General features: G+C 46.1%; 1 protein-coding gene across 1 annotated transcript in view; it reads right to left on the reverse strand.

The window, feature by feature from the left end:
- Nucleotides 1–18,949, reverse strand: part of CCDC6 (coiled-coil domain containing 6) — a 105,260-nt gene extending 86,311 nt beyond the window's left edge. The window contains exon 1 of the mRNA XM_012762811.3: nt 18,466–18,949. Within this exon, the coding sequence (XP_012618265.2) occupies nt 18,466–18,768 (303 nt within the window). The 5' untranslated portion in view covers nt 18,769–18,949. The remainder of the gene's footprint in view (nt 1–18,465) is intronic.
- Nucleotides 18,950–20,092: the final 1,143 nt, after the last annotated feature.

Consider the following 20,092-nt stretch of genomic DNA (forward strand, 5'->3'; position numbering starts at 1 on the left):
GCATTGGACCCAGCAATGTCATTTCTGGGAATTTACCCAGAAAGGCAGTATCAAAAGGAATTCCTCTGGAGTCACCTTACCTACATGTGAAGTCTGGCTTTGCCACTCTCTGAGGTGTGACTCTAGGTAAGTCACCTAACCCTCTGAGCCTCAGTTTTTCTCATATGTAAAATGGAGATAATAATATTGGCTACTTCACAGGACTGATGTGAAGATTAAGTGAGTCAACATAAGGAAATGGTTTAAGAGAGTGGCTAGGAAAAAATGATCTACGTTCAAGGTTACTACAAAATGATGAGACCAAAGACTGAAAACAAATTAAACGCCCAATGGTAAGAGACATCTGTACAATGGCTTACTATGCAACTGTAAAATAAAACAAGGAAGTCATCAATGCTCTGATATGGCAAAATCTCCAAAATATAATTAAATGGGAAGGGGAAAAGGCACAGAACCAAGTAGCATACACACCCCTTTTTGCATTAAAGGGAGGGAATACTAGATGATGCCTTTCCCATTCAAAAAATTCAATTAGAAAATATTATAAAAGAAAAAGCATTATTTCAAGACTCAGAGGAAATTATTATGTGCTCACAAACACATAGACTAGTGGTTCCCAAACTTTGTTGCTGGGTCAAAAGTAATTTCAGAATTGCTTAGGAATCTTGGTATTCAGTCCCCTTTGTTTCTAAGTGGTGAACTACCAGAACCCTTTTTTTTTTCTTCTCTGCCAAGGAGGTAAGAGAAGAGAGAAGCCTGGCCTGGGAGTCAGGCCCCCTGCCTTGAGATCCCACCTGTCCCTTTTACCAGCACTGCTCCCTGGCCAATAACTTAACATCGTTTCACCTGAGCCCCAGATCCTTAGTTTAGAAGGAGGCTCCCACTACCTACCCCCCAGACTTGCTGTGAGACTCAACTGAAATAATTTAGTTGAAACCACTCTATAGATGCTGCCCAAGCCACAGGTGTCAGAGCTGGAGATTCTGGGCCAAGACTGCTGGGTTTTCTACCTGTCCAGAAGACATGTGTCTGCACACGCTGCCCACAGCCTCCTGTCTGGTGCTCTTCAGCCCCGCGTTGGCTTCACACACGACACTGCGCCACTCTTTCTGGAAGCCATAGATGCCAGGCCATCTTCTAAGGTGGGATTCCCCCAGGATGCTACTCAGGCATCTCTCAGTGGGAAGCTTCCAGGGAAGGCTGCATACGATAGCTCACCTCTGGTTTACTTAGAGTGGAGCCACTAAAACCAGGTCTTCGACAAACACACACACACACACACACACACACACACACACACACACACACACGCGTGCGCGCGCGCGCAGTGGTGCTGCTGTGTGTCGCAGGGGCTGGGAAGCCAGTCTGCATACCTCCTGAAGACAAAAATCAGCATGAGTGGGATGCTCAGGGGGGATGGAGACCAGGAAACAGGGCAGCAGGTAAAAGGCCCCCAAGCCTGCAGTCCACAGCTCTAGAGAGGGCAGAGGAGGGTCAGAGCTGAGGCCAGCAGCCTCAGGGCTCAGGGGTAAAGGATTAACCCTTTGCACTCGCTTGCTTTTTTCTCCATTCCTTTTCACTACTCGGGATTTAGTTTTTTAAATACCCCACATTTTACGAAGCGCGCCAGTAGAATAAAAAACCGGAGTTTCTTTTCATACAAACTTATTTATTTGGATTTTTTTGTATTTCAAATTATTGATACATTCAAAGAGTAATTTTAATCTCTATAAATTTTGCTAACCGTGTCGACATCCGAGCGCAAAGGGTTAAAGCAGAGGGGAAGCAGGGATAACATGTTTGATCCCAAAAAAGCCTGTTTATCTTTCAAACACAAAATTACCAGGAAAAAAAACCACTGCTAATTTTGTTAGGTATGATAATGGTACGGTAGTTATAAAGTCCTTATCAGAGATGCAAAGCTGAACTATTTACGGGAGAAATTATTTCAAGATAGACCATGGGTCAGTAACTGGGGAAGCTGGCAGTTTGTATATTCACTGTACTTTTTTGTGTATGCTCGAAATTTTCCATAATAAAAAGAGTTTAAATGAAATCCACTATCACCATAAAAATAAATTTCACAGCAGGGGAATGTGAGAAAAGTACTCGAACAATCTGATCGTGTGCCAGACATCCAGGGCTAGGAGACAGGGCCTCTAAGACACTAACGTGGGCAGCCATTCTCCTCCCAGGACATCTGCATCCTCATCAGCGCTGGGGCCTGAGGGTGCCATGGGACCCAGGCACCATCCACTCGTCGACTCCTTTCTAGTGCTGCTGGGGCACCCCAGCCGCTCCCCACTGGTTAAATAGATGGTGCACGCTCTGTACCAGAGCAGCTGGCCTGGAAGATACTCAGGTGCAGAGCCTCCCATCTGGCATTCCCTGCAGGAAGATGCGCATCAGCCACAATGACAAATGACAACACTGACACGTGAGAAAGCATTCTATGGGAGGGGCTTCTGAGGCAGGAGGAGAGGCAGGAAAGACCTCTAGGATCAATCCAGCCATTCGGAGCCGCATGCGATGCCACAAGGGGAGCCTGCTGTTTCAAGCTGCCATGCCTTTGTGTCCATGCTGTTCCTTCTCCCTTTTACTCACATCTTCTTCCCAAGTAAACAAAAACCTGAGTCCTCCAACCTTCTGTTATCTGCAAAGTGTTCAGTAACCGCCCAGGCCAGACACAGTCACACTCCATTTTCATTTCTTCCTGGGCCAGTCCTGGGTCTGTCTGGCCCAAGATGCCTTCACTGTCCTTCTCCTGCTCTGCAAGGTAGGGGTGACTTCTGTGGGCTGCATCTCCCCGTTGCCAAAGCAAGCTCATGGGGTTCGGCCAGTGAAAGGCACTGGCAAGACTTGGTAAGGGTGGAACGAAGGGAAAATTCTCCCCTTTCTCCAGCTTGGGCAGCACCTGTCTCAGGGTCCACTGTGGTTCAGGCTTTCTCTGGGTGACCCCAGCCCCTGGGGCTCTGGTAATACCACCTCTTTCCTTCGTCCTCTAGAGTGGGAATGGCGACTCTACTGCTTGCTCCTGGCCTGCCTCACTGCCCTCCCATCAGTTTCCCAGCAAGGTTACCACTGGGACAACCAGTTCCCTGGATGGTGGTCTTCCTTCTCATTCCACAAGATTTTCCTGTATGAACCCTGAAGGACAGACTGACCACTTTCCTTCACCCAGTGTGTGGTCACTGCTTTCCCACATCTCTCAACACTCTGCACCCCTTCAGAGCAGACACAAGGTCCTCCTGGGCTTCAGAGGCCTGGAGCCCAGGGCAGGGGCTCAGTTATTCATACCCTGCCTTGCTCCTAGAAGAACATCTCAAGCATATAGCATTTCATAGGTATCCAGACTGTCAAGTTAAATGAATGCATGGACACCCCATAATCTATACAAATTGAAGAAGACCACAAGAAAACTCTTAGAAACATCAAACATCTTTAAGGGACAGAAGAAGGATTCTTTTGATGGGAAAATTATGATAAGAATTCACCATCCAAAAATTAGGGTAACTGGCCAGACTATAGGGCAAAGATTTAGATCATGAGTTTTCAAAAAAAAGAAAAACAAAAAGGTGCTATATTCCGAACTCCTACAAGGAAGTTCACAGACCCTCACAGCTGCAAGCAGTCAGAGCGGAACAACAGACTGTGGTTAAGAACAGAGGCTCCAAAGCCAGGCTGCCAAATCCTGGCCCCACCACCTATCTGCTGAATGACTCTGGCAAGTTAACTTCTCTGCACTTCTGTTCTCTCAATCTGTAAGGCTGCAATAATCATGCCCCCTGGTTTTGTTTCAAGGGCTAAATCAAGATAGTGCACATTGGTCATTAGTCGTTATCTACCCGCATGCTCCAGGGGGCTGAAACTCAACTGCCATCACAGTAGGAATTAAACAATCATGTGAAAGCCCCAGGAGAAGCAACAAAGAATGGTGACACCTATGACAAAATAGAGCTTGAAGGTCTTTCAAAACTCCAGAGCCACACCACTCACCTGTGGGCCAGAGGCAGGCTGCCAGTCTGCAAATCCTGAGTTCCAAACACACCTTTCTCAGGAAACTGAGGAGAAAAATGAGGCTCCCCCCCAAAACATACATGGACTGACACGTGGTCCCACAGACAGGGTTAGGCTGAGAGGCTCAGTTCTCCCTGTGCCACTGAAGGCTCGGGAGGAAAGGAAATACGAAATAAGGCGGTTGGAAACATCTGGCCAAGTAAAGAGAGTCCAGAGACACCCAGGCAAGATGGCTTCCAGAGGGGGCATGATAAGGAAGGTGGTGTGAGGACAGAGGAGGAGAAAGCAAACTGAGAGCAGCTGAGGGGAAGAAGACTTCCGAGAGCCCCACAAAGGAGAGGACACTGGGCTGGGCTTCTTCCAAGACAGCAATCTGGTCTCAGGTCCACAAGGGAGAAAACAAGCAAGAAGCAAACCCATAATCACTGGATAAAGAGGGAAAAGACAGATGGGTACGGGATGTGTCCTGGAGGCTTTCACCAGTCACGTTATTTACCCCTAAAACCAGAGAGCTGAGATAGCAAAGTCCCTTTTTGGGGAAGGCAACAAGGTGGCTTGGAAGTCAGCTAAATTGCCCCAGGATCACACAGCCAGGAGTGGAACTGAGATTTTTAACAGAAGTCCTCTAAGCTCTAGGACTACCAGATAAAACACAGATTGTCTAGTTAAATTTGAATTTCAGATAAATAAAATTTTAGTATACAAATGTTCTATGCAACATCTGGGACATACATATTCTAAAAAATTATTCACTGTTTATCTGAAATTTAACCGTGGCTGTGCATCCTGTGTTTTCATTTGCTAACTTTGGCAATCCTACTTTTGGTTTCTAAGTCTCTCTCCATTTTACCCAAAGAAACCTGGGGTGGAAAATCAGAAAGGAGTTAATAAAACTGAAAGGAGGAATAATTTACATTGAGGGCATAAGAGAGAATGCTAATCTATAACACATGAAGTTAAAAAGTGTAAAGACTTTGAGAACTGGGGAAAGCAGGAAAGCCCACTGGTTTTCATTTGTGGGCTAAAAAGTGAATTCCAATTCCCTTTTCACATGACCCCGTTCAGGTAACAATGACCTAGACCTGCAAGGCTCTGGGCCAAGTGAAAACCAATCAAATAACGGATTACTGTCATTAGTGCTAATCTTCCTTACCTGAAAAAGACTTCAACAGGAAGGTGTTCAGACAAGCAGCAGGGAGGGGGACAGGGAGAAATGAAGAGGCTCCAATAATCTTGGCTGGAGTCTCACATCCCTGGTAGACAACAGCCAAAGAGGTAAGGGCACTCCTGCGTTCAAGACAGCTTACTTTAACTTGTTTATTTACAGTGCAAGCAGAGTCCCCAGATTAAATATCCTCCTTGCCTTCTCTCACCCTGGCAAAAGCCTTCACATCAGGCCAATAAAAGCAAAACAGTGTCTTGGGGAAAAGCATGCCCCTAAACCTTCAAAAAGTCCCCAGGCTACCACTTCTATTGCTAGAGAGAAATCCAGAGGCCACAGAAAGAAAAGAGGTCACTTGAGGAGTCCCTTGCAAACAGAGAAAACGATTACCTCCCACAGCCCTGCCTCTGGCTCATAACCCGGGGCTCTCTCCACCGTTTGGGTACTGCGGCCTGCACAGTAAGTCAGTTTCAAAGATTCATGTTTGGGTTTCTGTTCTTCAAACCAGCAGCTAAGCAGAAGTGGCACTAGGGCGTCAGCCCTCAAAGTCCACCTTCTGGAAAATCCATACCCCACGAAACGGGGTCAAAAGCCACACATCAGAGAAGCCGGCTTTGAGAGTCTTCTGTCTGCCCATAGTGCTAAAGTCAGAAAACTAGGAAAAGAATGGGAAGAGCCCTACAACTGACCTACAGGGGGGAAAAAAACCCAGATCATTTAGGAAGTGTCTGCCTCCTGCAGTCCTGTTACTTTTACACAGCCACGCAGGCCTGTCTAATCCTGGCTCACCAAACCCTAGAAAACCCACCAAGTTTCCAGAGCAACACGGCCCTGGGGCCAGGCTGCAGTGCCCCAGCCGGAGGTGTACAGGGAGCTCTGTGCCACCTTGAGACCACCCACCCTCAGCTTGCAAGAGGTTATTTCCCTACCATCATATTATGGGATTATCTAGAGCAGGAATGATCCTTCAAAATGTCTTAATATTTTGGAGGACAAGAGAAAAGCATGTGGGGGTGGGTGAGTAGTAATAATCTTTAATATTTTCTCCAGGAATAATAATTCACAAATTACCAAAACACTCTCACATGTGTATCGTTTCATTTCATCCTCCTAACCACAGTGGGAGGGAAGCAAGGTTGGGGTTAACCCTGCAGACTACTGTTTTAACAGGTATGTAAACCAAGACCCAAAGGCTCCAAATGCAATATAACCCAGCTAGTGAGGTAGCTAGAACCTCAATTAACTGGAAGCCAACTCTCTGAGTGCCTGCATGTCCTGTGCTGTTCCACATTCCTTTCACATTGTCCCAGCAACCAACAGGGAGGGAAGGCAGTGGGGCCCCCCAGAGAACAGACACTACAACTGCAAACAATTTCACAGATACTCGGGCAGAATATTGCACAGCAGTAAAAAAGAACTACCGTGATATGCAACATAGGTACTATTTAGCATTAGGAAATGAACTAGAATAATCAAAGAATCCAGACACATAAAATACATTCTGTCTACTTCCACTTACTTGAAGTTCAAACATAAGCAAAACATATCTATATTGAGAAAAGTCAGAATATGGTTACTATTTGGGAGCTATGATTGGAACAGAGCATATAGAAGTTTCAGGGGTGCTGATCATCATGTATATCCTAAGCTGGGTGGTGGCTGCCCCAGTGAATTCATTTTTAAAATCACTGCACACTGTTCAATAGTTTTGTGCAAAGCGTGTACGCTTTACAGTAAATATATTATGTTCCACTAAAGAGTTAACAAGAGTAACCATGAGCAGGTCTTAAAATAAATTCCACAAACTTTATTGAACGGATATTGTGTTCAGGCTATGGGAAAACACAAGTGACCCTGCAAATGGCAAGGTCTTTATGTGCCAGTCACCATGCAAGGTACCGGCAGGCTGCTGTGTTCAAATTCCTGCTCTGTCACTCGCTGTGATCTTCAAGGGGTGGCTGGGACTCCCTGTACCTCGTTTCTTCATCTGTGACATGGAGATCACAAAGGGATGTCACGAGGATTAAATGAGTCCCTAAACATAAAGTGCTAAGAACTGTGCTGTGCACACAATAAGACTGTGCACTATGTGGCAGTTACCATCATGGAATAAGACAGATCGTCTTCCAGATGATAAATGACCAAATGCCTATCTCCAAATAGTTCCAAAGGAAAACACCAATGTCTGCACTAAGCAGCCAGACACAGAAATGCCTGGAAATGCCCTGCCCCTCTCCCTCCCTGTCCTTCTGTAGAGAGCCCCTTGATGGAGCCCAGGAGCACAGCCCACCCGTCTCGCCCACCCGGCCTCATTTTTCTCTGGACATTCAGGTTCTGCCCAGGTGTGGAAGGAGTGCCTTCTCCTGCCACCTCCAACCCCTCACCTTCTTTTGGATTAACTTTGATTCATCCTTTAGGTCTTAGCTACGAAATCCCCTCCTGCCAGAGCCAGCCCTCTCTGACCCTGGTCCCCACTCCTAGGCTGAGTCAGGGGTCCGCCAACTACACCCCCAGCACAATCTCATCCCGGCTATTAAGTATGGGCATACTGCCTGCCAGCCAGCAGGCAACTCAATATGTTTGTTGAAAAAAAAAACCCACTTGTGCTAATCAGACTATTTTTAAGTATAGGCTATAACATAAATACAAAGGAAGAAACCAACTGCAGACAGGGATGGACAGGGAGGGACAGGAGTCCATATGGCTATGCTATATGCAGAGGACAAGATGCAAGGGTGGAGTAGACAGAGGCCAAATAGAGGGCAAAGGCCAGAAAGGGGAGCACAGACCGTCCCTCATGCACTGAAGGAACCCTCTGCATCGTTGTTTCTTTCCCAAGACAGGGAGCTTGCTACCTTGGCAACACTCCCTTAGGCCCAGTATCCTGGGAATTTGCTGCGGTAATAGGGAAAGGCCTGACTCCCCTAACTGAAGGACTACAACTGTGTAGAAACCACTTAGAGGGAAATGCCCACGATGAGATACAAATCAAAATGTCCCGAAATTAATTTATATCCCACCTTCCCATAGGCTATGTAACCTGTGCTTAAGCTCTGAGGCTAGACCTGGGTTCAAATCCCAACCCCACTGAATAACCATGGAACCTCAGGCAAGGGATGCAACCTCTCTGTGCCTAAATGTACAAGTTCATAGCTATGGATAACAGTAGTACTGAATTAAATGAGAGCATGTATGCAAACCCCTTCCAACACTGCCCATTCCATGGTAAGCACTGGATAAATATTAGCTGTTAGTACAGCAACACAAAAAGATCTGGAAGTGGACAGTGCCAATGAATAAAAATTCAAGCTTTTGTTCTTCTTTAAACCTTCGAGACAGAGTCTCACTGTGCTGCCTGGGCTAGAGTGCTGTGGCGTCAGCCTAGCTCACAGCAACCTCAAACTCCTGGGCTCAAGCCATCCTCCTGCCTCAGCCTCCCGAGTAGCTGAGACTACAGCCATGCACCACCATGCTTGGCTAATTTTTTCTATATATTTTTACTTGTCCAGCTAATTTCTTTCTGTTTTTGGTAGAGATGGGGTCTCGCTCCTGCTCTGGCTGGTCTCGAACTCCTGAGTTCAAACGATCCTCCTGCCTCAGCCTCCCAGAGTGCTAGGATTACAGGCATGAGCCACAACACCCGGCCTAAACCTTCTTAAATTATGGTTTCCTCAAAATGCTGTCAAGGAAATTAAATGCTTACGACACACATCAAAAAATAAAATAAAAAGCAATTATCTTTGAGGTGTTAGGGCAAAGTCCTTTCCCTCTTGGAGGACAAGCCCTCACTGTGGGTTATTCCCTCATCCGGCATTCTCCACATCTGGCAGCTTACTCCAAACACAAATTAGAACAGTGGGTGCCAAGCCCAGGGCCAGGCATAGGGGCTAAGGGACTGTACATGTTTGCTGAATGACCAAAAAGAACCAGATATAGGAGAACTGACAGGCAATAAAAACTTAAGTTGAAGCAAGGTATCAACAGCACTTTTATGAAAACACTTTAGATCCAAATTTATAACTTCAAGGCCAAGACAATAAAAAGCAGCTAGCTGCTATTGTAGATCAGAGTCAGTTTTTATTCTTAAAAATTTTTTTTAATTAAAAATTGAAATAAATAAAAATGTTTAAAAGTCACTAGGAACAGAGGCTAACAGAGGAGGGGAAAATAGGCAGTTATTGTTTAATGTGAACAGAGTTTCTGTTTGGGATGAGGAAATGTTCTGGACATGGATAATGGGATGGTTGCAAAACAATGTAAATGTACTTAATGCCACTAAATTGTATACTTTAAAATGGTTAAAAAGGTAAATTATATGTTGTGTATATTTTATAATTTTTAAAAATTGCAAAAAAAAAGTCACTGGCCCTGTTCTCTAGGTACTTGAGGTATTTCTCAGTAATAAACTCCATAAATTCAAGGTTCAAATGGTGTGAAACAATTAATATATTTTCCAAACGACAAGACCACTTACACCAGGTAGTGATTTGGACCTGAAGAAATCCAACCCTGTACTTTATGGCATATATACTTAAAATTGTATTCTATGGTTAACAAAAATGTTAAAAATCACCTACTCAATTTTTTTCCTCCAAGTTTAGAGGACCTACGAAATGAAGCAAAGACACAATGTTTTGACTCAGCAAATGTCTTTTTGAACAGTCTTCTGTTCTTTTGACATGTCTTCTGTCTAGTGAAGAACCCTCCCCACAAAAAACAAATCTCCACAGAATAAAAGCTATAATTTGCATTGGTATATTAGGATAATTGCAACAACAACAAAAAAATCACCATTTATATAAAAATAATTTCATGAGGTTTTTTTGTTTGTTTGTTTGTTTTGAGACAGTCTTGCTCTGTCACCCAGGCTAGAAGTGCCATGGTGTCAGCCTAGCTCAGAGCAACTTCCAACTCCTGGGCTCAAGCAATCTTCCTGCCTCAGCCTCCTGAGTAGCTGGGACTACAGGCATATGCCATCACATCCAGCTAATTTTTTCTATTTTTAGTAGAGACGTGGGTCTCACTCTTGCTTAGGCTGGTCTCAAACTCCTGACCTCAAGCAAGCCTCCCGCCTCAGCCTCCAAAAGTGCTAGGATTACAGGCATGAGCCACTGTACCCAGCCTAGACCCGGTATAATAACTTTTCTCAAATCTGTCCCTTTTAAAAAGCCCCTCTAAATTCCATTTCAAAAAGCAGGTATCACAAAATACTCAAACTATTCACTTATAAAACACATGAAGTGTTTAATGCAAATAACTCAATTTCTAAGAATTTTCTTTAGCTCACCCATAAGGCCTGCAGTTTTCATTCTTTTACTCTCTCCTTTCCTTCTATGGAAATCTGAATTATGACTTATGTCTGGCTGAACATCCCCAACCTGCTCCTCGGTACCGAGTGGCCTCATTTGATCCTCAGTGCCCCGAGGTGCCCTGGTGGGTATTAACCAGATCACTCTGGACACACACCTGGCACCCGCCAAGGCTGGATGGATCTGGAACAGATGCTTGGAAGATTAGCCAGCCCATCAATCACCACTGCTTTTTTAAAAACCTGGAATTCAAAATTGCCTATAATTTTACCTCAAGAAGTCTTTGCTTTCAGATAGTTTCACATTAAAAACTCAGGAAACTCGGTCCATCCAGCAATATTCCATGAAAGGAATGTGAGTGGGCCTCAGAGAAGAAAGCACCTAGACAATTTCAATCTACTGACAGATGATGCAAATTATGAAATTAAAATAATGACATTTCTTTTCAGTCATCACCACATAAAAACTAAAATTAAAAACAAATCAAAGCCTCCCTGTGCTACCTCAGCACTGATAAATTGAGCAACAGCTCGCCCCATCTCTGTCTTACAAAATAAACTACAAGCTAATTAAACTGTGAGTGAATATGACACATTGTTTTCCTTAAAGGTATTCACTGAGATAGAGGAACTTCATTTTGGAAGGTGGAAGGTAAAATTCCCCTCCCTTGGAACCCAGAGAAGAGCCCGCCTGAACTTCCTTTCTTGCTTCCGCGTGTTTGTGATTTCTGCACTTCCCAACCCTCTGGGCTGGAAAGAGACTGACAGTTTCCCTCTGCTCTGAATGCCCCACAGCACCAGGCCAGGGCCAGGCTGAATGACAGTCAAGTGCAATCCTTGCCAGGCTACTGGAGGAGCCCTTCCATTCCTATCGGATATTTCCAGCACACAGTAGGCCATACATAAGCACTTGGGGGCTGAATCCTGCCTATTTGAGGCTGTATTTATTACATGCCATTTTGTACCTAAGGAAGCAAAGGGGTGGGGTAAGGGTGTGGGTATCTGAAAATTTCCCAGCATTAAACAAATGAGTACTGTAATGAATTGTAACCACGACATTTAATAGGGACCAATACGGGAGGGTTAATGCGAAATAATTATCAATCACATTGCTAAACCCCCACACACGCACTTTTTTTTTTTTTTGGCTTTCTTATCTCTAAAGAGAGAACCCACACAATATGACATTTGCAATTCACCAGTATGAGGGTTGGGATAAACTTCATAGCTCAGAAAATCTGACAGTCTTGGGGGAGGAGGAAGAATCTGCAAGTTAACACCACTCTAAAGCTCTGATGATTAAAAATATTTTCCAGAGCATTAGTTTCTCTGTCAAGAAAATTGCAACCACCAACAAGCAGGAACATACTGAATCCTTGAACCTATACTCTGCCAGCTTTGACAATAATTCAACATATCTAAAAGCAACCACATTGTCATTGAAAACAAAGGGCAACACCTACCCGCTGAAGAAGAGAGTACAGCAGAGGGGACAGGAAAGATTACTGTTACTCCTCACTCTGCCTGGCTGCAGTTTAATAACTCGGATTAGCATTGTTAGGGGTAAATGCAATATATCTCTATAAGACATGATTCGAGGGGGGGAAACACAGACATAGAACCCAAGCACACTGTGTGACACTGTATCAACATCCCACCTCCACTCTGCAAGGCACACACAGACATTTGCAAGGGTTCAGCAAGTCTCCCCATTCCGTTTTCAGATGCTTTCCTAATCAGAGCTTCAAGTGACCATATTTGCACTGATGCATCCCCCTATGATGGCCCACAGTTGCTTCCTAGAAGCAGCTGTGGGGCATTTCAACATTAAAGAGTCATAGGAAACAACTGGAATGATCTGTCCCCATCACCAAAGCCAAGGCAGCAAATCTTAACGCTTGCAACAGGGCTACTTTTTTCCTGTAAGCCTTGCTCAGAAACCCTTGGAAAGGTAAACCTGAAGACACTTTGTCCCTTTTCAGAGGCAATGTATCAGGAACACCCAGGTGTATGCTACAAGGTAGCCTACAACATCACCCAGGGCCAGGAGGCAAGGGCTTAGGGCACACACTAATTGCAGTGGTCCCCCAAAGTATACAGCGTATCCATTCATCCATCCCATCAGCTTCACCAACCACAGCAGAGAGGGTGACTGCTCTTGTGGCAGGAGAGTGGCTCCATGAAGACAAGCTCCAGGAGACAGTATTAGCACCTTCACCCCAGACAAAAACAAACCCCACAAAACAAAACAAACAAGCACACACATACCCATGCCTCTCCCGCATGCCAGGCACTGAGGAATGTGATGAACCGGGCAAATTCTGGCCCTAAAGGAATTTACACATCCACTGGGAAAGCTCTATGTGCTGGAGGGTTAGTGACAGAAGGGTTCTATGGACTCACAGGAGCACGCACATAACTCAGTGTGTGGCTGACGAAGAGGCAGTGCCAGGGCCCGCTGGGCATCAGTTTGGGTAGAGAAGACAGTACAATCTACTTGAATTTGCAAGGTGGAAGGGATGGCAGGAGTGGAGAAGTGCATTTTAGGGCAGGAGGTACCTTCTGGAGAAGCCTACTGAAACTGCAGGTCCTGGGAGTTCAGGGAGTGATGTGAGATCTTAGAGAATGACGCTGGGCTAAGTGCACGAGGGTTATGGCTGGGAAGTGAGCAGGAACTTCCGATCACACAGAGCCTGGCAAGACACCAGGAAGTTTACCTGGATCCAAGAGCAATGGGAAACCGTTGAAGGTTTCTGAGCAAGCAATTAACCACATCAGATTTTTGCTTTAGACCAAGTCTCTCTCCGGTCTTGGAGCAAGAGTCACCACAATCCAGATACTGTGGATTGATTCTCTAACTACTCCCCACCTTCAGCAAATAAATAAGAACAGCACTGTAAAAAGACTGTCATGACCTCCTTTAAAGTTTTAGTTTTTTCTTAAGCACAAATAGATTATATGAAGCACACAGAAGGTACCTACAAACGTGAAAAACTTTAAATGCGGAAGAAATATAGGAAGATGTGTATATGGTTAGACCTGTGAGGTCATACTTTTCTCACAGTTGTGTCTAAAGTTAAGAATCTTAGAAATACTTTCTCTAAAGACGGGGGAGGAAGGGAGTAGATACACTATACCTCTTTACGAGGGCAATGTTGATCTGATAGCTTCAGAGAGTCTGCCAAAATGAAGTCTTAAAAATGGAAAACAGCATATTAGCCTTCCAGTATAAATAATCCAAAATACTCATTAACTATATGGTAGCTTTTATCAGTTAATGAAACCATTATGCTGTTAATGTTTAAAACTGACAGGTTTTCTAATCATGTCATACCAACATGTTTTTCTATAACTTCAAAACACATTTGTATTTCTGTATTTCCCTAAACTTCCATAATGATTAATTTTATGGTCAGAAAATGACATTTAAATGCTAGTGATTCATTATAGGCCTTTATTTCCAAACCAAACACATACTGAAGATCTGAACCTGCCTAGAACAGGCACACACCCTAGAGAACCAGCTGAGGCCCTGCTTATACACTCTGAGAATACCAGCAACTAGTGAGACCCTGGAAGTCTTCCAATTACTGCCCACAATTACATTTCCTCACCTTCTCAGAGACCACCGCCCCCTGACAACTCTCACTGCACTGAATCACATAACCCACAATCACACTCTCACTCATAGGACAAGCCAGAAAGATCTGGACTAACAAGCAAAGCTACTCAAAAGGGTGACTGAGCATACGTTGTTTCCCCCTCTCCAAAAAAATACATTATTTAATCAGCAGCCTGATTCCACTGCTGATTTAATGGAGAAAAATTGGATAATCACTCAAAACATTCTATACCACCTCTAAGCCACAAATAAAATGCCCTAGGGAAAGCTATAACACTCACAGATACACCCAGCACTTGCAGACTCCGTACAGTTGATGCTTCCCCACAGGTGATGTTTGCCTCTATTACACTGATGCTAAGAACACAGACCCATGAAACCAGTCTTTTATTAAGCCAGTAGCTTGATCAGAATAAGCTTATATAGTGTTTATATAGCAGAAGAGACAGAAGAGATCATTGGTTAAGAGCTTCTATTGGCCTTTGGACTTGACTTTTTTAAGAAAGATGGAAGGGGGGGACAACAATGAGATGTCGCACCTATTAGAATGGCCAAAATCCAGAATACTGACAATACTAAATGTTGGTGAGCAAAAGCAACCCTCAGTCATTGCTGGTAGGAATGCAAAAATGGTACAGCCACTTTGGAAGATAGTTTGGCAATTTCGTACGATATTAAACATACTCTTAACATAGAATCCAGCAATCGTACTTCTTGATATTTATCCAAATAAGCTGAAATCTTCTGTCCAGACAAAAACCTGCACACCAATGTTTACAGCAGCTTTATTTGTAATTGCCAAAGCTTAGAAAGCAACCAGGATGTGCTTCAGTGGGTGAATGGATAAAGTATATACATCCTAAGGAAACATCATTCAACACTAAAAAGTAATGAACTACTGAGCTTTAAAAGAAACATTTTTACTAACTGAAAAAAGCAAATCTGAAAAGGCTGCATGCAGTATGAGTCCAACTATATGACATTCTGGGAAAGGTAAGACTATGGCAAGTAAAATGATCAGTGGTTGCCAGGAGTTAGGGAGAAAGGGAGGGATGAATAGGCAGGGTGAACTTTCAGGACAGTGAAACTATTCTGCATGGTATTGTAATGGTGGATACATGTCATTCACTATGTTTGTCCAAGCCTAGAATATACAAGACCAAGAAGGAACCCTAATGTAAACTATAGACTTTGGGTGATAATGATGTATCAGTGAAGGATCACTGATTGTAACAAATGAACCTCTAGTATAGGATATTGATAGTGGAGGAGGCTATGCCTGCATGAAGGCAGGGAGTGTGTACAAAAAAAAAATATCTGTACCTTATGCTCAATTTTACTGTGAACCTAAAACTGCTCTTAAAAAAATGAAGTCTATTTTGTGCTAGGCAGGGCTCGCACCTGTAATCCTAGCTACTCAGGAGGATTGCTAGAGCCCAGGAGTTCAAGACCAGCTTGGGCAACATAGCAAGACCCTATTTCTAAAAATATATATATATATAAAAATAAAATTAGACAGGCAGGGTGTCCCAGTTCCTCGGGGTAATCACCTGAAGCCTAGGAGTTCGAGGCTGCAGGGAGTTATTATGATCAGGCCACTGTGCTCCAGCCTGGGGGACAGACCCAGACCCCACCTCTTTAAAAAAAACGGTAAATAAAGTCTATTTTAAAACAAACAAAAAGGTGCCTCTCTATTCTCCAGTGTGTGCCTGAAAGGCAACATGCCTTGCTGAACATATTCCAGGAAAAGGAAAGACAGCCATAATCACCTTTAGTGCTCAAGAACATGAACGTAAATATCATCATTAGAGGACCTAACAGAAGCCAGGGAGGCAAGGAATAGGATCATAGTACCATCTTCCCTTCAAATGAACTACAACAGGGAAAACCTAACAAGGCCTTCAGTTTACTGAATATCTAAGCCCTACCACAAACTTCCGAGGCAGCTACTAGCAAGGGCAATGCCCAAGTCAGAGTTGTCAGGGATTGGACAGCTTACCCTTGACATAAAGTGTTGTTTAACTAACTCTCTATATCCACAGACCCATTTCAGAGAGTCACACATTTCTCCTCCTCCCACATTACATACCTGAGAGGTCAAACTCACCCCATCACAATCTGGATCCTAGGTCAGTTAACAAAACGCTCAAAAGCTTTAAGAAATCTCTTTTCTGCATTTGTCATTTAGTTCTTTAGTAACACCTGCCAAGTATTAGGGAACCGGGCAAACCACGAGCACTTTTGTCTCCCCTGAATATATTAGTCAGAGATTAAAGAAGAACTGAGAGGCTTCTGGTACTTGTAAGACTATCTCTAAAACAATTTTAAAACTTTACTCAGTAAGACCACAGAACATTTCACAAAGCATATCCTGTTGGGCAGTCAGTTTTGGTTGAGGGTAAGTGCTAAGAAAAAGCCCAATACCTAACACACTCTTGGAGCCAAGTATCCAGAAAGGCTCTAATCTTACACACCAGGAATGAGCATGTTTGTCTCTGAAAAGCCAATGTGTGTGTGTACAATTTACAGACCTACTTATGATATGGTCAAAGTGTCAAACAGATAACCCTTTCATAGTCTCTCCACCTCCCATTCCTCTCTCCCAAACAAACAAAAACAGTCTGAATTGCTCACTGTATGCAAGAAGCTAGAGATTTTGTTTCTTATATGTAAGTTTTACTGCTTTCCACGGTTCACAATCTCCAAGAGACTAACCCTCTCATTTACTAAGTCAAACCTTAAATAAACTGCCTCCACCAACTTCCCTCTCTTCTCTACCCCAACTCGGCAGAGACATCTTTCTCAGCCAAGAAAGCCAGATAGGAGGCTTGGAAGTGGCTGCCTCTGCAAATTCCTCCCCCTTCCACCAAAAGGGCACTTCAAGAACTTTATGGGTTTGCGGGCATACGAAACTTGCTCCAATTCCATTCACCGGCACTGGATTTGAGCATGCAGAGTGTCTTTCTACAAATCAACCGCTATTTAGGCTGCTGATCACATTGAACTTTGGTGGAAACCTGCTTTCTACACAAATTACGAATGCCATCCAGTTCTCATGTATGAGCCAGCAGCGGGGGCGCGGGCGCACACACACACACGCGGGCGCAGACACACACACACACACACTTCTACTGAAGACTTTTTCCTAGCACAGGAGGCATCCTAAACTTGCCCCATTTCTTTTCCAAAGTGTGACCCTCCACCGCCAAATTCATCCCATTTTTGTCCATCTCAAGGTTCAGCCTAATCAGCTATTGTGTAGCAGCTATGAAAATTTATCCCCTTGATTTCTTGACATTTCCTTCTCTGCTTCTGGCTGGGAAACTGTTTTGATCTGAATAGAGTTGTCTGTGCTGGGATTCTGCATGTTAATGATGTGGCGAGCTGGCAGAGATGTTAGGTGAGAGCACACTGTGTACTTTTTATAGTTACGTTTCGCCTCATCACAGCTATAGGGGCCTTTCTAAATGCCTGCTACACCAGGAGAGAGACCTACAGACCTCATCTCACCCTTTTCTGGGAAGCCTCCACGGGCCAGGTAGAAACGGAACAGATGGCCTATTCTCCACTCAAGTATCTGGACTCAGGCAAGATAGTCCCAACCACTCCACCACCAATGAAGCAAACACACGTACATCTGGCTCAGCAAGGGAGTCACAGTCGCCTGCCCCTGGTTTCGGCCCCAGCTCTGTCCAGGCCAGGATGCTGCACTTTCCTTGCTGTATACCGTCCACCCTCCCACCCCAAAGGAAAGGACTTCCAACGGAGGTGGGAGCATTAGCTCCGGTACCCGCCCTTCCCACTCGATCCTGGCCAGAAAACTCCACTTCCCGGATTCCCGGCCACTCTCTCCCGCCCCCTCCCCGGGCGATCCAGCTAGCGCCGTGCTGATGCCAGCTGAGTGCCCAGCCCCGCCGCGCACTCCAAGCCAGGCCCCAGGAACAGACCCCGCCTCCCTCGCTCACCCCCAGACTCTGGTTCCCCAGATTCTGGACGCACCCCTTAGGCATGCTAGGTCTGAAATAAGTCCCACCCCGCCCCCCAGCCACGCCGCCAGCCTCCAGCGCTACCCTGGAGGGGCCTCATCCCCAGAGGCTAAAAGGGACCAAGGGTGGTTGCCCCAGTGGGCTTCCCACACCCTGCGAGGGTCCTGGACCCCCGAGGAGGACAGACCCTCGTGGCCCCGAAGGGACACCTCCCTTTCCCCCCCGGAGGCTGGCAGATCTCCGCAGGGAGTGTGCCAGCCGTGGGTCCCTGGGAGTCTAGGGGAGCCCGGGGGCTGCCTGGATCCCGATGCTACCCCTCCCGGGGGCAGGCGGAGGTCGGCGCTGCGGCGCGCCCCCGGGGGGCACTCACGATGGTCACGCTGGCTTTGCGCAGGTCGCGGTTCTCCTCCTGCAGCGCCTTGCACTTGAGTTTGTAGGTTTCCAGCTCGATCTTCAGCACCTTGTTCTCCTGCTGCAGCGAGGCCAGGCGGTTGGTGAGCTCCTCCAGGCGGAACGGCGAGATGACAATGCCCCCCGACTTCCCACCGCCGCCGCCTCCTCCGCCGCCACCGCCGCCGCCCGAGGTCGACGAGCAGGACGACTGCATGGCGGCCGAGCCGCCGCTGTTGCCCCCCGCTCCGTCCGTGTCGCTCTCGCTGGCGCTGTCCGCCATGGCCGCGGCGGGCTGGGGAAAGGAGGAGGAGGAGGAGCAGGGAGGCGGCGGCGGCGAAGGCTGGGCTGCGAATGAGTGGGCGCCGGGTGAGCACAGGGGAGCGCCGAGCTGGGCGCCTGGCACCAGGGCGCAGACTCGGATCGGCGGCGAGAGAAAGAGAGGGAGCTTCCCGCTGCCAAGGGACCTCCTCTGCCAGAGAACAGAGACCCCGCCCGGGCTCGGGCAGTATTGCACTGGGGCTCGCTCCAGCCGGGCCTGGCGCGCTCGCTAGGCCGCCCTGCAAAGCCGGCCGAAAGCTCCAGGACCCACCCGCCGCCGCCTGGCGACCGCGGGCGGGCTGGGAACGCGCGGGCACGGCGGGTGCGGGAAAGCCAGGCCTGCCTGCGCACCACCAGCTCGCCGGCCGCACGTGTTCCGAGGGAGGGCCTCCGAGCCCCCGGACCTAAGCCCACGGCCGCCCAGCCCCTTCCGGGCTCGCGCACGCTCGGGAGAAAAGGAAACCCAATGCCCCACCAGTCTCGCAGGTGCTGGGGACACGTGGAAAGGTCAGCCTGGCTCCGGCATCCAGCCCCGGCCCTGTAGTGGCCCCATCTTCCGCCGACTGTGTGTGCGCGTGTCTCCCTCTGTCTGTTGCACACATACACGCAGTTTTATCTTAGTGGGGAAAGTGCTTTCGACTGGGAAGGTTTGGATAGAGCTGAGAGAACAAAGTTCCCCTGCAAAGGGCTGAGTCGGGTGAAACAACAGCAGCCACAGGTTAACCTTGTTAAGAAAGAATTTGCAGGAGAGACACACCGCCCTCTAATCATCTCCTAAACCACACTGCGCTCCATTGTTTAAACAAGGTGCAACTTTTTTTTCTGTTTTTCTTTGCATCTTGCAAACATTTTCAGCACATGTCACGCAGTACGATTAAGACAATAATGTTAGTCTAATCAAAAAATAAAAGACATTTTTGTAGAAGGACTGAAATATATTTCTAAGTGCCAATTTTCCGAGGTACCTGCAGACATGATATTACACTATACAAATAGTCTCATGATTAAGTAGGAATACAACATTAACCATCACCCTTCTTTGCTATCCTCTTGCTCACGCCTAGAAAACTTTAGTTTGTAAAAATAAAGCAGATTAATTACTCTAATGTGGTCTAATTCAGGGTTCTAGCTCTGAAGAATAAGAAATTCAAAATTAAATGCTTTTATTCACCCTCCCTTCTCCCAAAGAAAGGCCTGCAGGAAATTGGCCCAGCAGGTGATACGATTCTAAACACTTTACCCTGTTGACACAAAACAGCTTTCACTTATGTATAAAAATTGGAAAG

This window comes from Microcebus murinus, chromosome 14, assembly GCF_040939455.1.
Source record: "Microcebus murinus isolate Inina chromosome 14, M.murinus_Inina_mat1.0, whole genome shotgun sequence".
Lineage (NCBI taxonomy): Eukaryota > Metazoa > Chordata > Mammalia > Primates > Cheirogaleidae > Microcebus > Microcebus murinus.